General features: G+C 44.7%; 1 protein-coding gene across 1 annotated transcript in view; it reads left to right on the forward strand.

Moving 5' to 3' along the window:
* The window catches only part of MAP3K6 (mitogen-activated protein kinase kinase kinase 6), a 76,823-nt gene that overhangs the window by 17,910 nt on the left and 38,781 nt on the right, over positions 1–20,132 (forward strand). The window contains exons 3-9 of the mRNA XM_070950123.1: positions 3,011–3,034; positions 3,863–4,050; positions 7,330–7,498; positions 11,335–11,441; positions 13,041–13,211; positions 15,261–15,373; positions 18,343–18,502. Coding sequence (XP_070806224.1) covers positions 3,011–3,034; positions 3,863–4,050; positions 7,330–7,498; positions 11,335–11,441; positions 13,041–13,211; positions 15,261–15,373; positions 18,343–18,502 — 932 coding nt within the window. The remainder of the gene's footprint in view (positions 1–3,010; positions 3,035–3,862; positions 4,051–7,329; positions 7,499–11,334; positions 11,442–13,040; positions 13,212–15,260; positions 15,374–18,342; positions 18,503–20,132) is intronic.

Below are 20,132 nucleotides of genomic sequence, written 5' to 3' on the forward strand. Positions count from 1 at the left end.
CTAAAAAGTCTTCTTACCAGTCGTTGTAGTCATACACATTAAACACGCTTTGTGCTTGACTGCACCCTGAGCCTTTGTGAAATGATCTGCAATATTATGTTCAGTCACGCAGTACTCTAACTGAATCAATTTACTTTTTGCACACCGTTTTACACACTTATGACTGTTACCGCATCCCCATAGTCATGCGATCAAAATTCAGGCAACTGACATATTTATGACAGTTGCAGTGTCCCGGGATGACGCGATCCCCTTTTGCCACCTCCTGACAAGAAAAGTCAATGGGGAAGCCGGATTCACTTAACAACTAAGTTACTAATGTAACAACTTGCAATGATTCATGTAACAGTTGTGGCAAGAAAGGACGTAAAATGGGGCAAGACTCACTTAACAACTCTCTCGCTTAGCAGCATCCATTTTGGCCACAACTGTAGTCATAAGTCAAGGACTACCTGTATTGTCTCCGTCGCTGCTGTCTTGTGCTGTTATCTTCTGTGCTAACCAGCACATCTTGTGGCTGTAACGTTTCCATGCAATTATGACTTGCAGCTTGGTGCGATGTTATCTGCATCTTTTATTCTCCCCACTTCTTTTAATTAGAAAGAATTACACACATCCCCACACACTGACAGTGTTATATCTTGGAATCAGAAAGTGCAAATAGATTCTGTTGCACACACGCGCATGTGGAAATCCTCAGAGCGAGCTTGCGAAAAATATTGTTGGCTGCTGCTCTTCGGTTGCCGCCGACTAATTTTCAACTCGGTGTGGTTAATAATTGATTAAGATCCACAGTTAAGTCAGACCCACCGAAATTAGTGAAGCTGAAATAAATTCAGGAACAAATCTGTTTCCATTGATTTCTATCAGCCGGTTTTCAGTATGAGTAATCTCGGGTTGAACCCTATACCACCAAGCTATTGCTATTTAAAATTTGACAGATGGGATACAGATCGTTTCGCTAGTGTTTGAGTTTAAATAGCCGTGTGCTTCTTCAATAGATAAAAATAACCATTCATTGACCAAGATGTCATTAAATTTCAGATCCTCTCCTCCATCCAGTGCTCTAATAGGTTATTTTTGCAAGATAAACTCCATGGGGTGAAAATTCTGCCCTTCGTGAACAATAACAGCAACTCCCATGCAATACTTTGGAAAGAATTCCAAAAAGGACTTTTGGAGTGTTTCCAAGCGTTTTGAAGGATCTTTTCTCAATTACATCTGATGTGTTATGTAGTGCTAAATAAAGGTAGTCCTCGACTTACAACAGTTCATTTAGTGTCTCTTCCAAGTTACCACGGCAGGAAAAAAGTGACCTACGACCGTTTTTCCCACTTACGACCATTTGCAGCATCCCCATGGTTGTGCAATCAAAAATTGGATGCTTGGCAACTGACTCACATTTATGATGCTTGCAGTGTCCCAGGATCACATTGATCAACTTTGGCGACCTTCTGACAAGCAAAATCAATGGGGAAGCCGGATTCACTTAACAAACCGGGTTACTAACTTGACAGCTGCAGTGATTCATTTAACGGCTTTGGCAGGTTGTCAAGTTTCCAAAAGATGCCCTAATTAATTCATGAGCCATGATCCAAACTTCAAAGGAAATATAGTCATTTATTAGGAGCAACATTCCGGCAATACTCGGATGCAGTTAGAACTGACCCCATGTAGATTTACGTTCCCCTATTACCCTGTCTCTCCCCTCCTCTCTGGCCATGTCATAAATCACATTCTCCAATTAACCACTTTGGCTGGCTGTGAAATCTAACGCCCTCCTTCTGATTGCAGTCAGAAAGAATGTATGGAATTCACTTCAGTTCCCCCCCCCCCCCCCCCGCCTCCTGCTCATGGCAACTTGAAAGCTTTGCAAGTTGACACAGGAAAGGTCATAACCTTTCCGGGGCTGAACAAGTGTCTCACTTAGCAACATAAATTCTGGGCTCAATTATGGTCGTAAATCGAGGACTACCTGTATACCCTTTTAGGACATGCAGACTAAAAACTAGATTAAATCTCCTACCTCACAAGGAAGGTGTGCCTCCCTATTAAGATTAAAGGCATCAGAAGCTTCCAGAAAAATCATTTGGGCAAAGAAATCAGGAAATGAATGATGACATTTATTAATCTATCTAATTTATATAGCTGCCCATTTCACCAAAAGCAACTCTGTGTGGTGTACAAAACACTAGCTGATAAATTTGGGGAATTAACGTTGAGATTAAAAGTTGTCCAGATTGAAAAACACTACTCTTAAAGCAAAGATTGAAAATTTAAACCTTCCAGGTGTTTGACAGATTACAATGCAATTCCTCTCTCTGTATATTTATTGAAATTGGAGTCCAACACATCTTGGGGGTGGGGGGGGCATTAGATTAAGAAAGGATGATATGCAATGACTCTTCAATTGTTCTAAGGCTGATGATCTAGTTCTATGGTCCTTGAAAGTTGTGGTTTGTAGCCTTTGTTCTTTTCAACTTTCTGTAGCTGTATTTGCATAACAGAATTCCCCTTGCTTAACTCTGCTTCGTTTCATTTTCTAGATCGGATGACTTGGTCGACCATATATTAGCCATGCAAATTCTGTTGGCACGAAGAGTTAGGCTCCAATGCGGCCACTTGGTTTATGGGTTCAGCATGTTGCGAGAATACAGCTAATTCGAGCTTTGGGCCTTTTGGTTTAAGTGCATGAAAAAGGCTAGTTTTTTGGGTCAATTGAAGACTACTCTGCCCAATAAGATAGTCATTGCCTCCCTTTCTTCTCAGTCAGGATACACTTTTCTTATTTAGGTGGTGTTATACCTCCAGTTTGGCTAAGTTGTTAAAAGTGAGCATCTTGCACTTGTAAACTGTGGGTCAGAGGAATCGATTTCAGTAAAGGGTCCTTAGTATAATAGGTTTATACAGCTGCTGAAATCATCTCTCTTACACAACGTTTACCTTTGGGCATATTTTGCAGTGAGCAACTTTCTGATGTGTTTTCCTGGTTTTCTTTTTTCTTTTTTAGGAAGTGATCTTTCAGAAGAATTCGGTAAGTCTAGCTTATTATCTGTCATTCATGATGTTATGCTCATTTTCTATTCTTGGGATTGCATATTCCTCCTCCTCCTCTTCTTCCTCCTCCTCCTCCTCCTCCTCCTACTACTACTACTACTACTGGTACTACTATCTGGGTAAAATGGATATAACAGCCAATGGTCTGTTGATCAGCTTTCAAATACAGAAGCTCCTTGTCAAATATTGGTTAGAAATTCCATCATAAAATATAGACTTCTGGAGTTAAGGGAAGGACTATAATCTTAGAAATAGCAGTGCTTTAAAAGTTCTTTAGTGTGTTGCAAGTTCCAGGATAAATTTTTTAAAAACACCACTGGAACACTGGATTGCCTGTGTGAAAGTCAACCTCCGGTGAATTCATAGGCCATAGAAGGCGAAAATTTGGGAGCTGATGGTGTAGGGTGGAAATGAGGGACTGGTGGAATGTTTTCCACCCATCCTTCAATCCATCCTAAATTCACCAACCTCTTTTGTAATACATTATGGCCAAAGTAAAATGAAGAGAGGACTCATCCAATCCCAGTTCCATCGTTTACGCAGTTTTGAGTCACGAGCAAAAATGTTTACTCACTAAGAGCCCTGTTTCCCAACTTTGGCAATATCCAGTGTGGACTTCAAATCCCAGAAATCCACAACCAGAATGGCCATGGATGAGAGTTCTGGGATTTGAAGTCCCTACACCTGGAAGCTGCCATGGTTGAGAAACCCTGAACAAAAGCATTGTAACGTAAGAGACATTTTCAGAGTGAAGAATGGGAGGTGGATGGGATTTCTGTATCAACATCTCTTGTATCTTTTCTAGGATAGCAACGGGAGCTATACCTTCATCCCATATGTGGTGACAAACCAGAAGAAGGTCTTCTGTTGCGATGTCAGCACCATGACGTGCTTGACTGAGCTTTACCAGTCCAACTTCAACATGGAAGCCGTCTTCAATCCACTCACAGCGCAACTTACTAAACTGCTTGAGGGCACTTCTGTCAGCTCCAGGTAATGCTCCCTTCCTCCTTTTTACTTCAGAATCAGGAGTTTGATATGAGCGGCAAGAGGAACCTTTCCAAACTCAGTTCTTCAAAGGTGAGAACCTGGAAACCCATAACCCAGGCAGGGACAAGCAACTTTTGGATGGTTTGGGCTGTGCTAATTTACATGTGTGATTATTCGCTTGATGGGTGAGTTGACTCAGCAGGAACCCTGAAGCACGACTTTGTAAATAAGATAATCGTGGCAGACTGCTTGTAAATCTTTCAGAGTGATTAGATATACTCTCAAAAATATGTCTTTGATTCCTGTATTATTTTCGGTATTTATGGCATTATCTAGCCCAATACCTATCGTTGGGAACGTCAAGAGACAGAAACGGTTGAGTTTCCCCTGGTCCTTTATTGCCTACTCTGGAAAGAAAACAGACAAATAGATCTTTAATCTGACTCTGAAGAATACCGTAGTTGTGGGTATTTGTAGATAGCAAAGAAGACAGAAGATGAGCAATAGAGTTAATAATTAACTATATAATACTAAAAAGGGAACGAGCCCAAAGAAGCTATTCTGAGATACCCATAGTAGCTGGGGACTAGAGCAGGGGTGAAATGCTGCCAGCTCTACCTGGCTCACGGGAGCCAGTAGCACCGGTGGCAGGTAGTTCAGCCAACCGGTAGCACCAATGGCAGGAGGCTCTGCCCCCCCAAACTGGGATGTCGTCATGTCCCAGTTTTGACCATCTGCGCATACGCAGAAGGTTTTGCGCATGTGCAGATGATGGCGCACACTCAGAGATGTGCACATCAGTAAACCAGTAGGAAAGGCAAGTACATTTCACTCCTGGACTAGAGTAGTACCCATAGTAGCTAGGGAGTAGAGTAGACTCTACTATCTACACTGAATTCTGCCTGAATTAAGCAGGAAGGCTGGTGGTTGAAAGCAGGGAGATGGTATGCAAAATTCTTTGGAATCTCATCTGACAAACAAGATGAGCAGCCTTCTATTTTTGGAGGTATGTATTACCTCCCAGACCTGAACTTCAATCAGAGCAAGAGCTTTTGAACTGTTTGTGCTCAGTTTCTGGAGTAATTTGAAGACTTAGTTAGACTTTCTTAGGAAACTGCCACCAGGCCTTCTCACGTTTCCTCAAAATCTAGACCTTCCCCACAGTGTAACGTTTCAGCTTGTGTCAAACTTCTCGTTTTGATTTCTTTTCTTTCTTTTCTTTTTTTTTTTGAAACCAAACGCCTGTTAAGAGCGGTGCCGCGTCAGCAGAAGTCAAATGGGAGAAATGGATTGGAAGGCACCTTTCTCCTAATTGCAAAGCTCATCTCTTTGGTGATAGGTCAGGCATTCTTGCTTTACCTGTGAAAAATGGAGACTGAGTGATGGTGCTATTCCCAGTTCCATGTTTTATTCATTCTTGAAGGTTGGTCCTTTAGCACAGGGGTCTCCAACCTTGGCAACTTTAAGCCTGAAGGACTTCAACTCACAGCAAAGGTGGCTGGGGATTTCTGGGAGTTGAAGTCCTTCAGGCTTAAAGTTGCCAAGGTTGGAGACCCCTGCTTTAGCACCCAAGTTTGGGTCATACTAAATTGTTAGTCCCTTTGATGTAGCTCATATGGACAGTAAAATATGAAATGGAAGCAACCCAAAATAAAACAGAAGGACCTCTTCTCTTTTTTTTTTTGTCTTCTGATCCCAGTTCCTGTTCTTGTGCTGGAACCAAGATGGCAGGAAATTATGGTCAACCTCACCATTGTCACCACAAAGCCTGATGTGTTGGCAGAGATTTGCTTCAAATGCTGGGTTCTTGTCAGAAACACAATGTCTAGAAAAAGCGGGCATGGCCGTCTGCTCCTTTTATTTAAGAAAATATTTCTTAGGAAGAACTCTTTGGAGAGTCCATCCATAAAAACAACTCGCATCTATAGTTGGCTTGAGCCCACAGCGCCCCTGCAAAAGTTGCCATTGGGTTGTGATTTTTATGCAAAGGGAGCACGTCACTCCTCATCTTTTTAACAACCATATTGCCTGCATTTGAGAGCCAGTTTGGTCTAGTGCAGGGATGGCTAGCCTTTTTGCCGTCACGTGCCAAAAGAGGGGGGAGTGCGGGGGGGCACGCATGCGCATGCCCACACCCATAATTCAATGCCCACCGCCCCCCCACCCACGCATGCGTGTGTGACTTTCTTCCTGCTTTTGGCACGTGATAGCCCGGTGGGCCTGGTAGGCCCATTTTTTGCCCTCCCCAGGCGCCAGAGGCTTTCTAGAAGCCTGGGGAGGATGAAAATGGCCTTCCCCACCCCCGGAGGCCCTACAGAGGCCAGAAATGGCCCATTTCCTAACTTCTAGTGGGCCCAGAAGGCCTGAAAATCAGCTGGCTGGCACGCACATGCGCGCTGGAGTTGAGCTAGGGCAACACTCACATGCCCACAGATATGGCTCCGCCTGCCACCTGTGGCACACGTACCATAGGTTCGCCATCATGGGTCTAGTGGTTAAGTCAGGGGTGAAATCTACTTACCTTCCCAACCGGTTCGGAAGTGCACGCACCGTGCGTGCGTGGACACTCTGCACATGTGCAAACCCTTCTACGCATGCACAGAGGGTAAAAAAACAGGTGACTTCCTGGTTAAAACAGGAAGTAACGACGACTGGGCAGGTGGGCGGAGCCTCACGCTGCCATCGTTACCAGTTCTCCAAACCATCGGCTGAACCGGTTCGAACCGGGAGCATTTCATCCCTGGGTTAAGGGACTGTGATTTCTAATCCCATCTGAGGCATGAAAGCCAGCTGGGTGACTTTGGGCTAATCACCAGGAAACGGGGAATTCTAGTCCCGTCTTAGACATGGCATGAAAGCCGGCTAAGTGACTTTGGACCAATCACCAGGGAGACTGATTTTTTTTTTTTGATCCCGCCTTAGGCATGACATGAAAGCCAGCTGGGTTACTTTGGACCAATCACTGTCTCTCAGCCTACAATGTCAGGCTGAAGTGACAAGCTGGTCGGTCAATTCCTGGTCCAATCAATAGATCAACACTTGAATTGATCTCGGGAAAAAAAAAACTTGGGAAGAAAAAATGGTGTGCATTTAATTAAATATGTCTTTAATTACCTTTGATCCAAATTTAGTTTTTGTTCTTTCTCGGCTCGTCCTGGGCATGGCTCTTGAACACTGATGAGTCACAGGAGAGCTGGGGAGAGGACCCACAGCAAACCCACTCAGCACCCCGAACAAGATGGAAGCATTATTTAAAGCCCAATGTATGTGTGCTTTCTCCAGTGGCTACTTCCGAGAGATGATCAGGAGTGACATCCGGAAGGCTCGTGAAATGTACCATGGGGGACAGCTGAGCCGTGAACTGACCAGCATCCTACAGCGCCTGGACAGCGTGGAGTGCCTGAGCCTAGACATTGTCATGAACTTCCTTCTCTCCTACCGAGATGCTCAGGTGAGCTCACCTCTTGGTGCTGTTTGGGCTTCATCTCTCCACAGGTGACTGAAAACTCGTAGGATTGGTTGTCACAACACCACCATAGCGGTCGTTTCTTCACTCCCACCCCTGGTTATGGGGTCCAGACTCTTACCCCCACTGATTTTAGTTCCTAGTCAGAGAGAATTTTGGGCAATAATAAAGGTCAAACGATTCTTCGCTTTGTTGTTAGATTTGTTAGGAACCAGGCAGAGGTGGGTTTCAGCAGGTTCTGATCAGTTCTGGAGAACCGGTAGCAGAAATTTTGAGTAGTTCTGAGAACCGGTAGTAAAAATTCTGACTGGCCCTGCCTCCATCTAATCTCTGCCTCCCAAGTCCCATCTGATCAGGAGGAAATGGGGATTTTGCAGTATCCTTCCCCCGCCACGCCTACCAAGCCATGCCCATCAAGCCATGCCACGCCCACCAAGCCACACCCATAGAACCGGTAGTAAAAAAATTTGAAACCCACCACTGGAACCAGATGTTTGCATTGTTTCACTTGGGAGTGCCCAACAATCCTAGACAGTGTTAATTCCAGCCGATAAATTATCTTTCCAAATCCCCCATTTTCTCATTTCTGCAAATTTTAAATCTTTTTAAGCAGCAAATGGGAACACCCTGGCATCTGCAAAAGTTGACACTGACGGCAGTTAGTGTTCCTTCAGAAGATAAGTATAAAAAGCCTTTATGATGATCAAGTAAAAGGGTCAAGATCAGTACTTTCGAAACCTTTTCCTTCCTTTTCTCCAATTCTGAGTACCGTATTTTTCAGAGTATAAGACGCACCGGAGTATAAGACGCACCTACCTTTTTTGGTGAGGAAAAGAAGAAAAAGAAATCTCCCTCTTCCTCTGAGCAATTTTGCCTCATTGCAGCAAACAGCCTGCTTTACTTTCATTTTCGTTTTCAGCATAGCTTGATTAGCACAAGGAAAAAACAAATCTGCTCCAGCAATTTACCCCTTTGCAGCAAGCAGCAGAGCCCTGCGCAAAACAGCTGAGAGCAAATCAGCTGAGAGTCGGGAGGCCGATCCAATCAACTTGTGCTAATGAGGCTGTGCTGAAGCTGAAAGGAGCTGTTTTTTCTTGCTGTTTGCTTGCAAGGAGGTAACTGCTGCGAGGCAGAGGCCAAAGGGTGGGGGCCAGTGGGTGGGCAGCACTACATTCGGTGTATAAGACGCACCTAAATTTTCACCCCCTTTTAGCGGGGAAAAAGGTGCGTCTTATACTCCGAAAAATATGGTAATTTACCCAGATTTGGGAAGTACCAGTCTAGGATGATAAGCAACTTCTTGATTAATTCTGCTGAACTAAAAAAAAAGAAAAAAGAAAAACTTGCTTACATACTGGGGTTTCTGTTCTATTCAAATTGCGGTTGAAACTTTGGGCTTCCTGAAACAATTAAAATGCTTTCTTAGCATAAAATCCAACTTTTCTACCATTCCAGGTCCTCACTTCCTGCCCCCTCTACTTTCCCACCACTCAGACATACCACTTAAAGCAGATATTTCACTGCAGATTTGTGGGGTTTGGTCCAGCGGTGAAATTCAAAATTTTAAACTACCGGTTCTGTGGGCGTGGCTTGGTGGGCATGGTGTGGCTTGGTGGACGTGACAAGGGAAGGATACTGCAAAATCTCCATTCCCACCCCACTCAGGGGCTAGTCAGAGGTGGCATTTGCCAGTTCTCCGAACTACTCAAAATTTCCGCTACCAGTTCTCCAGAACCTGCTGGATTTTACCCCTGGTTTGGTCCAATAGAAAGAAAAGCATACAGATAGTCCTCAACGTACAACTGTAATTCAGCCCAGAATTACAGGTAGTCCCCGACTTACAACCACGGTTTGTTTAGCGACCGTTCAAAGTTACAATGGCAGTGAAAAATGTGGCTTATGACCGTTTTTCAAAGTTACGACCTCCAAAATTACCCCATGATAGTATGACCAAAATTGAAATGCTTGGCCACTGGTTCATATTTATGACCGTTCCTGTGGTCCCAATGTCACGAGATCCCCTTTTGCGATCTTCTCACAAGCAAAGTCAATGGGGGAAGCCAGATTCACCTAACAACCGGGTTGCTAACTTGTCAACTGCAGTGATTCATTCAACAGCTGTGGCTCGTAAAATGGGGCAAAATTCACTTAACCAATGTCTCCCTTAGCAACATAAATTTGGGGCTCAATTGTGGCTGTAAGTCGAGGACTATCTGTACAGTTATAAGTTGTGGTGGCCATTAAGCAACGTTTTTGGAATTAGCAATTTGCCAAGGGCCACTGTTGTCCTGTGGCCACAGAAAAGACAAAAAATTCAGAACTTTTGAAGTGTGTCAGCAAGGGGAATGCAAAAGAATTGGATAGGGAGTCTTCTACACAGGGTATGTCCGATATATCATATGGACCTCAGGACATTTCTGAGTTTGGTTGGCTTCATACTAAGGATTTGATAAAATGTGACTTGGATAGACTTGGTTTTGCTTTTAGTTCCTTCTTCTTCGTCGTCGTCTTGTGCCATATTTTTTTTTAATCATTTGATTTATATGCCGCCCTTCTCCGGAGACTCAGGGCGGCTTACAATGTGCTAAGCAATAGCCTTCATCCTTTTGTATATTTATACAAAGTCAGCTTATTGCCCCCACAAACTGAGTCCTCAATTTACCTACCTTAGAAAGGATGGAAGGCTGAGTCAACCTTGAGCCTGGCGAGATTCGAACCTGCAGTAATTGCAGGCAGCTGGTCTTAATAACAGGGTGCTTTAGACCACTGTACTACCAAGGCCATCGTCATCGAATGTTGGCAATCATGTTGGCAATCTTATTTTTGTCATCAGCTGCATGAAAAAGTTCTGCTGAGTTTTGTCCAAACCGGTCCCTTAGATTTTGAAGCCATGATGTTCTTCTTCTGCCTGGACCTTGTTTACCTTCAATCTTTCCCTAGAGGATTAAGTGAAGGATGCCGTATTTTTCTGGGTGTCACATCACATGTCCAAAATATTCTAATAGTTGAATTCCAGGTTTGTTAAAATTTGAGTTTCCTTAGTCTACAGCAGGGGTGTAAAACTCAAGGCCCAGAGGCCGGATCCAGCCCATGGAATACTTAGATCTGGCCCACGGGGCTGCCTTGGAAACAGCAAATCACCAGTTCACGGTGCTTCTGCTAGCGAAAACAGAGGTTGGGAGAGCTGCATGTGCAGTCCTCCCGAGTTCTGTTTTAGCTGACAGAGGGTTGCAGGATGCCGTCACAGTTGAAAACGGAGCTCGGGAGCCTATTTTCGCTTTCAGAGCCAGTGGTGGGATTCAAATTTTTTTACTACCGGTTCTGTGGGCATGGCTTGGTGGGTGTGGCATGGCTTGGTGGGAATGGCTTGGTGAGAGTGGCAGGGGAAGGATACTGTAAAATCTCCATTCCCTCCTCACTCCAGTGAAGGATACTGTAAAATCTCCATTCCCTCCCCACTCCAGGGGAAGGTTACTGCAAAATCCCCATTTCCTCCCGATCAGCTGGGGCTCGGGAGGCAGAGAATAGATGGGGGCGGAGCCAGTCAGAGGTGGTATTTACTGGTTCTCCGAACTACTCAAAATTTCCGCTACCGGTTCTCCAGAACTGGTCAGAACCTGTTGAAACCCACCTCTGGGCAGAGCGCTCGGGCCACCACAGGTGCCCCTCTGACATGAGTGACATCATGCTGCCCACCCCCCCTAGGTCAAACACAACCCTGAAGCAGCTCTCAATGAAATCGTGTTTGACACCCCTGATCTACAGCATTTGTCACTCTTAAGTCCTCATAGAGAATGGCCACTCTGTGTTGTCTTCTGCAGGACTGTGATGCTATCATCACCCTTGTGGAGACTCTCCAAAACCTACCAACCTGCAGTGTCGCCGAGCAACACAACATCTGTTTCCACTACGCCTTTGCTCTTGACAGGTGAGATTCTTCTGTGAATATAAGGACAGGTTTCTTGTTTTAATCATCTCAATGCCCACGGCCACTGGAACTCTCTTGGGAAACCAGAATTTCTTTATACGGCTGCAGAGAGAGGTGTAATATAATTGAAGAAAAGCACCGCTCTGGAAGGTTTTTAGAACATAAATTGCACATTGCTGTAGATTTCTCCTGGGAAGAGGCTCCAGGAAATCTCAGAAGCTCCTGTACTTCCAAATTTCCCTCTGCTAATTAACTTTATCCAAAGCAGGAATAACCAGGTGAATGGATTGTTCCCCCAGACAGGGAAACTTCCTCTACTTACAACATCTGTTTAGCAACTGTTACAATGGCACTGAAAAAAGTGACTTATGACCAGTTGTCATCAGTGTCACAATTGGAAATTCTGGTTCCAATCGTGATTGTAAATCAAGGATTACCTATAGTGGCTTTTGCTGTTGTCAGTTGCGAAGTCGTATCCGACCCATCAGGACCTCATGGACAACGTTCCTCCAGGCCTTCCTGTCTTCCACCATCCTCTGGAGTCCATTGAAGCTCACGCCGACTGCTTCAGTGACTCCATCCAGCCACCTCGTTCTCTGCCGTCCCTTTCTTCTTTTGCCCTCAATCGTTCCCAGCATTGGGCTCTTCTCCAGTGAGTCCTTCCTTCTCATTAGGTGGCCAAAGTATTTGAGTTTCATCTTCAGGATCTGACCTTCTAAAGAGCATAGTGGCTTAGCTAATAATAAAAATGAAATCATCCGTTTTCTCAGTATCCGTTCAAAAGACGGGACCACCAAACTTTTATTACACAGTAGCCAAGACTGGAAAAGAATAAGCCACGACAACTAGTCAAATAGCTCCCTGACTTTTGACCATTGCTGAGAGGCAGGTCTGTGGCAGAGAAAGTCCCCACTGATACATTGGAAACAAGCATCTCATCTACAAAAAAAAATGTGTCTCTCTCTTTAGTAAACGTAAAGAAAATGTTCTCTTTTGAGTATATTCTTCTCTGTTAGTGAACCTGTTCTTTGTTAGTATTAAGTACTTGAGTATGATCAAGGGAGGTACTAATACCACTCTATAAAGCCTTAGTAAGACCACATCTAGAGTGCTGCATCCAGTTTTGGTCACCACACTATAAAAAAGATGTTGAGACTCTAGAAAGAGTGCAGAGAAGAGCAACCAAGATGATTAGGGGACTGGAGACTAAAACATATGAAGAACGGTTGCAGGAACTGGGCATGGCTAGTCTGGTGAAGAGAAGGACCAGGGGAGACAGGATAGCAGTCTTCCAATTTGAGGGGCTGTCACAGAGAGGGAGGGATCAAGCTATTTTCCAAAGCACCCGAAGGTCAGACAAGGAATAATGGAGAGATTCAACCTGGAAATAAGGAGAAAATTTCTGACAGTGAGAACAATCAGCCAATGGAACAGAAGTTGCCTTCAGAAGTCGTGGGAGCTTCATCACTGGAAACTTTCAAGAAGAGACTGGACTGCCTTCTGTCAAAAATGGTGTATGGTCTGCTTGGGCAGGGGTTGGACTAGATGACCTACAAGGTCCCTTCCAATTCTGTTAATCTGTATGTGATGTCTCTGCAGGCGGAACCAACCTGGGGACCGTGAGAAAGCTCTCTCTGTTCTCCTGCCTCTGGTGGAGAAACCCGAAGGGGTGGCACCTGACCTGTATTGCATGTGTGGCCGCATCTACAAAGACATGTTCATTGACTCTGGGTTCACGGATCCCGAGAAGAGAGACAAGGCCTTCCATTGGTGAGTAATGGAAGGGAATCCTCCCACGCTCACCTCGATTCCCAAATCATTCTAACTGCACCAGGGTTGTAGCTAGATATACAAAAAAAAGGCAGTATGCGAAAGGAATACCATCTTGCCCTTAATTTTTGGGCAGGAAACCGTGTCTGTCCAGCACTGTACTGGAGTCACTGCTGAATTGTTTGATGAAGAATCAGAATATTTGGTGACGAGCTGATACGCTACATATTTTTGAGAGGGGTAAGGGCCACAGTGGAGGGGCTGTGAAAGGAGGGAGTGGCCCCTTGGTGTGTTGCCTGCAAACCTGCTTGTGAATCAGCTAAGGTAGCTGACCTTCTTGCTAATCATCCTGGTCAATGGAGTTCTCTGTATTCACTTTTGCAAACCCAATAAAAACTCCCAGACTTAATTTTCTTGGCTTATGAGAATAACGTGCACCTTTTCCTGGCAGCGCACCACAGGTGATATCGATTTGAAGCTTTGAAACACATGGTCCTCAGCAGCTCGTGAAAGCTGTAATTGACAGCAAGATGGGTCCTGAGGGCAATCAGGAGAATAAATATGGATTTTTGAGGCAAACTGGAAATAGGAAGATGGGTTGGGATCTGAATTGTGTATCCCATAAGTGAAACAGTTATCCCTTTACGGGGGCTGTAAATGACCACGTTAAGTCAATGTTTCTCCAACTTGGCAACTTGAAGATGTGTGGACTTCAACTCCCAGAATTCCCCAGCCAGCACAGGTGGAGGATTCTGGGAGTTGCCAAAGGACTTCTCCAACACAAAAGATTTCTTCATTGACCAGAACGATTAGCCAGAAGGAAGCAGCAATGAAGATGGTTAGGGGATAGGAAGCTAAAACATAGGAAGAACAGTTGCAGGAATTGGGTATCTCTAGTCTAGTGAAAAGAAGGACCAGGACTGACGTGATAGCAGTGCTTCAATATCTAAGGGGCTGCCGCAAAGAAGAAGGGGTCAAAAAACTATTCTCCAAAGCTACTGAAGGTGGAGCAAGAAGCAATGGATGGAAACTAAGGAGGAATTTCCTGACAGCTAAAAGAATGTATTTATTTATTTATTGGTTCGATTTATATGCCGCCCTTTTCCGGCGACTCAGGGCGGCTTACAATGCGTTAAGCAATAGCCTTCATACTTTTGTATATACCTGCTTAGTAGGGCTTTCGGACTCCCGTAAGCGGTGTTTTTTTTAATACAAAGTCAGCTTATTGCCCCCACAGTCCGGGTCCTCATTTTACCTACCTCAAAAGGATGGAAGGCTGAGTCAACCTTGAGCCTGGTGAGATTTGAACTTGCTGTAATTGCAGGCAGCTGGTGTTACTTAACAGTGCTTTAGTCTGCTGCGCCACCAAGGCTCTTGTAATCAGTGGAACGATTAATCAGTGGAATGGCTTACCTCCAGAAGTTGTGAGTGCTCTGTACTGGAATATTGGATGGCCATTTGTCTGAAATGGGATAGGGCAGTGATGGTGAACTTTTTCAGCACTGAATGCCAAAAAGGTCGCATGGAACTATGCACGCACACTAGTTGGGGCCGGACTCCGGAAAAGCCAAATTTCTGGCTTCTAGTGCGCACACATGCTGGCCGGCGTGCATGTGAAGGCCGGTTTTTGGCACTGCCACGCTTGCGAAGGGACCATGCTCTGTAAAAGCTGAACTTCCAGTTTCTGGTGCGCATGTGTGCTCGACGATCAGCTGGCCAGTGCACATGCGCAGGCCGGTTTTCGGCACGGCCACACACGCGAAGGACAGCTGATTATCGCATGCGCACCAGACACCCAGAAGGCAAACAGGCAAGGCCGCACGTACCAGGCGACATGGCTTCGCCTGCCATTTTGGGCATGCGTGCCACAGGTTCTCCAGCACGGGTATAGGGTCTCCTGCTTGAGCAGAGGGTTGGACTAGAAGACCTCCAGGGTCCCTTCCACCTCTGTTGTTCTGTTACTCCTCCCAAAAATATGCAGCGTTAGCCAGTCACCAAACGCTTGACACTGAAAGGGTTACTTTTCATCCTTCTGCTTTAATTCCCCAGGTACCACAAGGCCTTTCTGACTGAGCCAAGCCTTCATGCTGGAATTAATTCGGTTGTCTTGCTCATCGCCGCGGGCCATAGTTTTGAAGCCTCTATGCAGCTTCGGCAGATCGGTGTGAGATTGTTCTCTTTTGTAACTTACTAAATTTCATTTGGGCAGACAGGAAAGGAGGAAAGTTTCATCCGGCTTGGAAAGAGGGGTCAGCATGCTAGTCATTTGGGATAAAAACAAACAATGCTTATTGGAGCATACGCTGTCATGAATGTTTATGGTGCAGTACAGCTGGTCCTCGGTTAACAACTGTCTTGCTTGGTGACCATTCAAATGATCACCATTTGCAAGTGTCAAGTCGGCTTACGACAGTGTTTCTCAACCTTGGAAGCTTGAAGATGGGTGGACTTCAACTCCCAGAATCCCCCAGCCAGCAGCGTGAAATATGGTCATAAGTCACTTTTTTCAGGGCCGTTGCAACCTCGAACGATCACTTAACTCAGAGGTCTTCAAACTTGGCAGCTTTAAGACTCGTGGACTTCAACTCCCAGAATTCTCCAGCCAGCTATGCTGGCTGGAGAATTCTGGGAATTGAAGTCCACGAGTCTTAAAGCTGGCTGGAGAATTCTGGGAGTTGAAGTCCACCCATCCTCAAGCTTCCAAGGTTGAGAAACACTGGCTTACGACAAGTCAGTGGAAAAGGTCGCCCGTAAGTCACAAGTCGTGATCACATGATGTTGCTCTTAATGACCGTGGATGATTTGTTTAACGACCACAGTGGAACTGACATCTTAAGTCTGCCGTGGCCATGTGATGGTTCACTTTACAAAGGTGTCCACTTAGCCACAGAATGGCTGTTCCCAATTGGGGTCCTTAAGTGAGGATTATATGTATTTCTTTCCTTATTCAGTTCAGATCCTGCCTTTCTTCCCAGTGGACCTTTAAGGTGTTATTATAATTTACCATGGGGACATCCACAGGAAATGAGGGGGGGGAGTCTATGTCACAACCATGTCTACACAATCAAAACCTGTTTCCTTTTTATTTGTGACAAGTGTAAAAAAAAACAAAAAAAGGGATGAAGCTTCATTTGCATGATTCACTTTCCCCATTTTAATTTTTGGAGATCCCTGATCCAAAACTAAATCTAAGTAAATGAAAAGTTGAATAAAAACAATTAAAATAGTAGCTGGTTTTAAAAGGCCCGGCTGAATATTATACTGCAAAAATTCCATCAAATTTGATTGTACGATAAAACGGTTGGTCCTGGAGTTTTGTCAAGGTTTTTTTTAGCAATGCAGTTCTTCTGGATTGATCGTTTTAACCGAGTATTCTTTATGAAAAGGAGGTGCAAAACTTGGTGATTCTGGACTGGGGTAACCTGGAGAACTCACACTGCTTCAGGATTGGTTGAGCAATTAACCCAAGGAAATTCACCGAAGCTGAAATGGTTCTAAGCATTCCCGACATGTTTATATCTGAATCAGTGAATTTTGCATATCCTTAAAATTAAGAATCAGGCGATGCCAAATACAATATTATGTTTAGTATATTTTAATTGGTTTTTTTTATTATTAACGTTTGTATTACATGTATTTTTATCGTTCGCTGTTCACCGCCCTGAGTCCCTTAGGAATAGGGCGGTATATAAATTTAATAAATAAATAAATAAATAAATATTCTACCCAGGAAATCAAATGAGTGGGGTTTGAACAAAAATCCAGCTGCTGTTGTAGCCTGTACGCGGCCTGTGCGGCTGGTGGCTGATTCGGACAGCGAGGAGGCTGGTATGGTGCTGCGCCAGCAGCCTGTGCAGCTGGCACTCGAGTCGGACAATGAGGCTGGAGAAGATGTGGTGCCAGAGGCAGCCACATTCAGCCAGGGCCTTCAGAACCTCCAGAAATTCCCTTAAGTGAAGAGGACGAAGAGGAGGAGCCTCTTCTCGATGCACGGGCGCGCAGAGCTGCCAAAAGGCAGGAGTGGCTCCTCAGGAGGAGGTCTCCTCGAGAGTAAGGCTTGGGGCTAATTGGCACTCCCTTAGCCTATTTAAGGAGGAACGCTGACTGAAGCAATTTGCAGGGAACAACTTCGTTCCCTCTCCTTCGTGCCTTGATCTTAGTTCTCTGCAAATTGCTTCTGGGCTTTCTGCCAACCATAGTAAGATTAAGATTATTTATTCTTTGGATTCTTGTAGGCTGTTAAGAAAGTTAATTAACATCCTTTGTTTGGAAAAAAAAAATGATTTAATTTAGTAAACTAAGGTTTGTACAGACTTTGTGTGTGCTGCGTTCTTTGGGGTCCGTAGCTGGGACAGAACAGCTGCAAATCCAGCGGGGTTTTATCGCTCAACCTGGTGTTTCTCAACCTTGTCCACTTTAAGATGGAGTACTCTGGGAGTTTATTTATTATTTATTTATCAATCAAATTTCTATACCGCCCTACTCCCGGAGGACTCAGGGCGGTGAACAGCCAAGATAAAATACAGATAATACAAATATTAAAAGTCCCTTAAAATTATTAAATATTGTGGCCAAAACACAGATTAAAACACCCAATTTATAAAATCAAACAAATTGAAGTCCACACCTCTTAAAGTTGACAAGGTTGGCTTAGCCCAGGGGTGTCAAACTCAATTTCATTGAGGGCCGCATCAGGGTTGTGTTTGACCTTTGAGGGGCTGGGGCTGGGCGTGGCCAGGGTGGGCGTGGCCAGCTCAACGCCACACGAGGCTCTGTTTTCAGCCACGACAGCCTCCTGCAGCTCTCTGCCAGCAAAAACGGAGATCGGGTGTGTGTGTGTGTGCACATGGCCTCCCCAAGCTCTGTTTTCGCTGGCAGAGGGTTGCAGGAGACCGTTGTGGCCAAATACAGAGTTCAGGAGGACCGCGCAGAGGCACCGCGGGCTGGTCCTTTGCTGTTTCCAGGGCGGCCCCACGGGCCAGATCTAAGCACCCCGCGGACCGTATCTGGCCCCCGGGCCTTGAGTTTGACAGCCCTGACTTAATCCAAAGGCTGGAACCAAACAGGGTTTTCTTTAAAAAAAAAAAAATTCCTATCCTTCTCATGAAATAACTTTTCTCTTTTCTGGCAGGGATGAAGGTGAGCTGCGTTTTGGGGAGGAAGGGGAGCCTGGAAAAAATGCAGCACTATTGGGACGTAGGCTTTTATTTTGGTGCGAGCATCTTGACGGGCGACTTCGACAAAATCATCCAATCCTCTGAGAAGCTGTACAAGCTGAATGCTCCTGTGTGGTATGTAGTGGTGACTTTTCATCTTCTGAAAGTGGGGGAAAGGGACGTCAGACTCGCTAATAATTTGAAGTAACCGGGAGGAAATTGTCAAAGTGGGCAGAGGGGCAGGCATCGCTCTGAAATCAGCAAGCCTGACCTACTTTCATTTTCTGAAGCGAGAAAATCTTGCAGAAGACATTTCCACTGACTAAACCATAATATATGCTTGACTTCAGCTTCGTTTATTGTGTTGTGTGATGAACATAAAGATTGTGGCTCATTCAAGACAAAGGCGGTTAAAACAAATTGTGGCATAGTTGGAAAGTGTGAAGTGAGCTACCGAATAAGCAATTTCAGTTATTCAAGGGAAAAAAATGGATCCAGTCAGAAGTCAGACTGGGTTCCTGGATGCAGTCTGTTTACCAGTTACGGAATAGAGTTGGAAGGGGCCTTGGAGGTCTTCTAGTCCAACCCCCTTCTTAAGCAGGAGACTTTACCATTTCAGACACGTCGGCTGTCCAGTCTCTTTTTAAAAACATCCAGTGATGAAGCACTCACGACTTCTGAAGTTCCACTGGTTGATTTTTCTCAATGTTAGAAAGTTTCTCTTTAATTCTAGGTAGCTTCTCTCCTTGATTAGTTTCTATCCATTGCTTCTTGTCCTGTCTTCAGGTGCTTTGGAGAATAGCTTGACTCCCTCTTCTTTGTGTGCAGCCCCTCAAATACTGGAACATTGGTATCATGTTGCCCCTAGTCCTTTTTTTCTCTAGATTAGTCATATCCAGTTCCTGCAACTGTTCTTCATATGTTTTAGTCTCCAGGCCCTTAATCATCTTATCATGTAGATCTGGGAATTGTTTTTCAACATCTGGAATTGGAATGGATTTTTTTGGAAATTGGAGAACTGGATTAAGGGCAGGGGTGAAATCCAGCAGGTTATGACAGGTTCTGGAGAACCGGTAGCGGAAATTTTGAGCAGAGAACTGGCAAATACCACCTCTGGCTGGATTCAGAGTGGGGTGGGAATGGAGATTTTGCAATATCCTTCCCCCCAGGAGTGGGGTAGGAATGGGGATTTTGCAATATCCTTCCCCTGGATTGGGGTGGGAATGGAAATTTTGCAGGATCCTTCCGATGCCACGCCCACCAAGCCACGCCCACTTAGCCATACCATGCCCACAAAGCCACGCCCACAGAACCAGTAGTAAAAAAAAATGGATTTCACCACTGATTAAGGGTAACATTTTTCCTGCCTTTGTTGCTACAAGTCTGCTAAGTTCTTGACATTAATTTCATATCTGTAGTCTTAGAGCAAAACTGGAGCTCTTGATCCTGTAGGGTTGGATCCATACAACAGAATAAATCATGAATCTATGGTAACCAAGCACATTTGCTGGGTTTATGTAAGTAATGTGGCTCAGTGTAATAGCCTGATTTATGCAACACACTTCCAACAATGGTTGAATTCCTACCACAGGTCACGTTCATTTTCATATGTCCTTTGTTGCAACACTCTTATACCGTTGGCAGGAACAAATGCGTTTTTTTTTTTTTGTTTGGGAAATATAATTCTATAGTGATTTCTGGCAAGTGTTTGAAAAAGGGTTGAAATAATAAATCCACAGTTTGGTACAAAACCATTTTTTCCCTA

The sequence above is a fragment of the Pituophis catenifer genome, unplaced genomic scaffold (genome assembly GCF_029215685.1).
Source record: "Pituophis catenifer annectens isolate HBS135680 unplaced genomic scaffold, rPitCat1.0.hap2 SCAF_9, whole genome shotgun sequence".
NCBI classification, from domain to species: Eukaryota; Metazoa; Chordata; class Lepidosauria; order Squamata; family Colubridae; genus Pituophis; species Pituophis catenifer.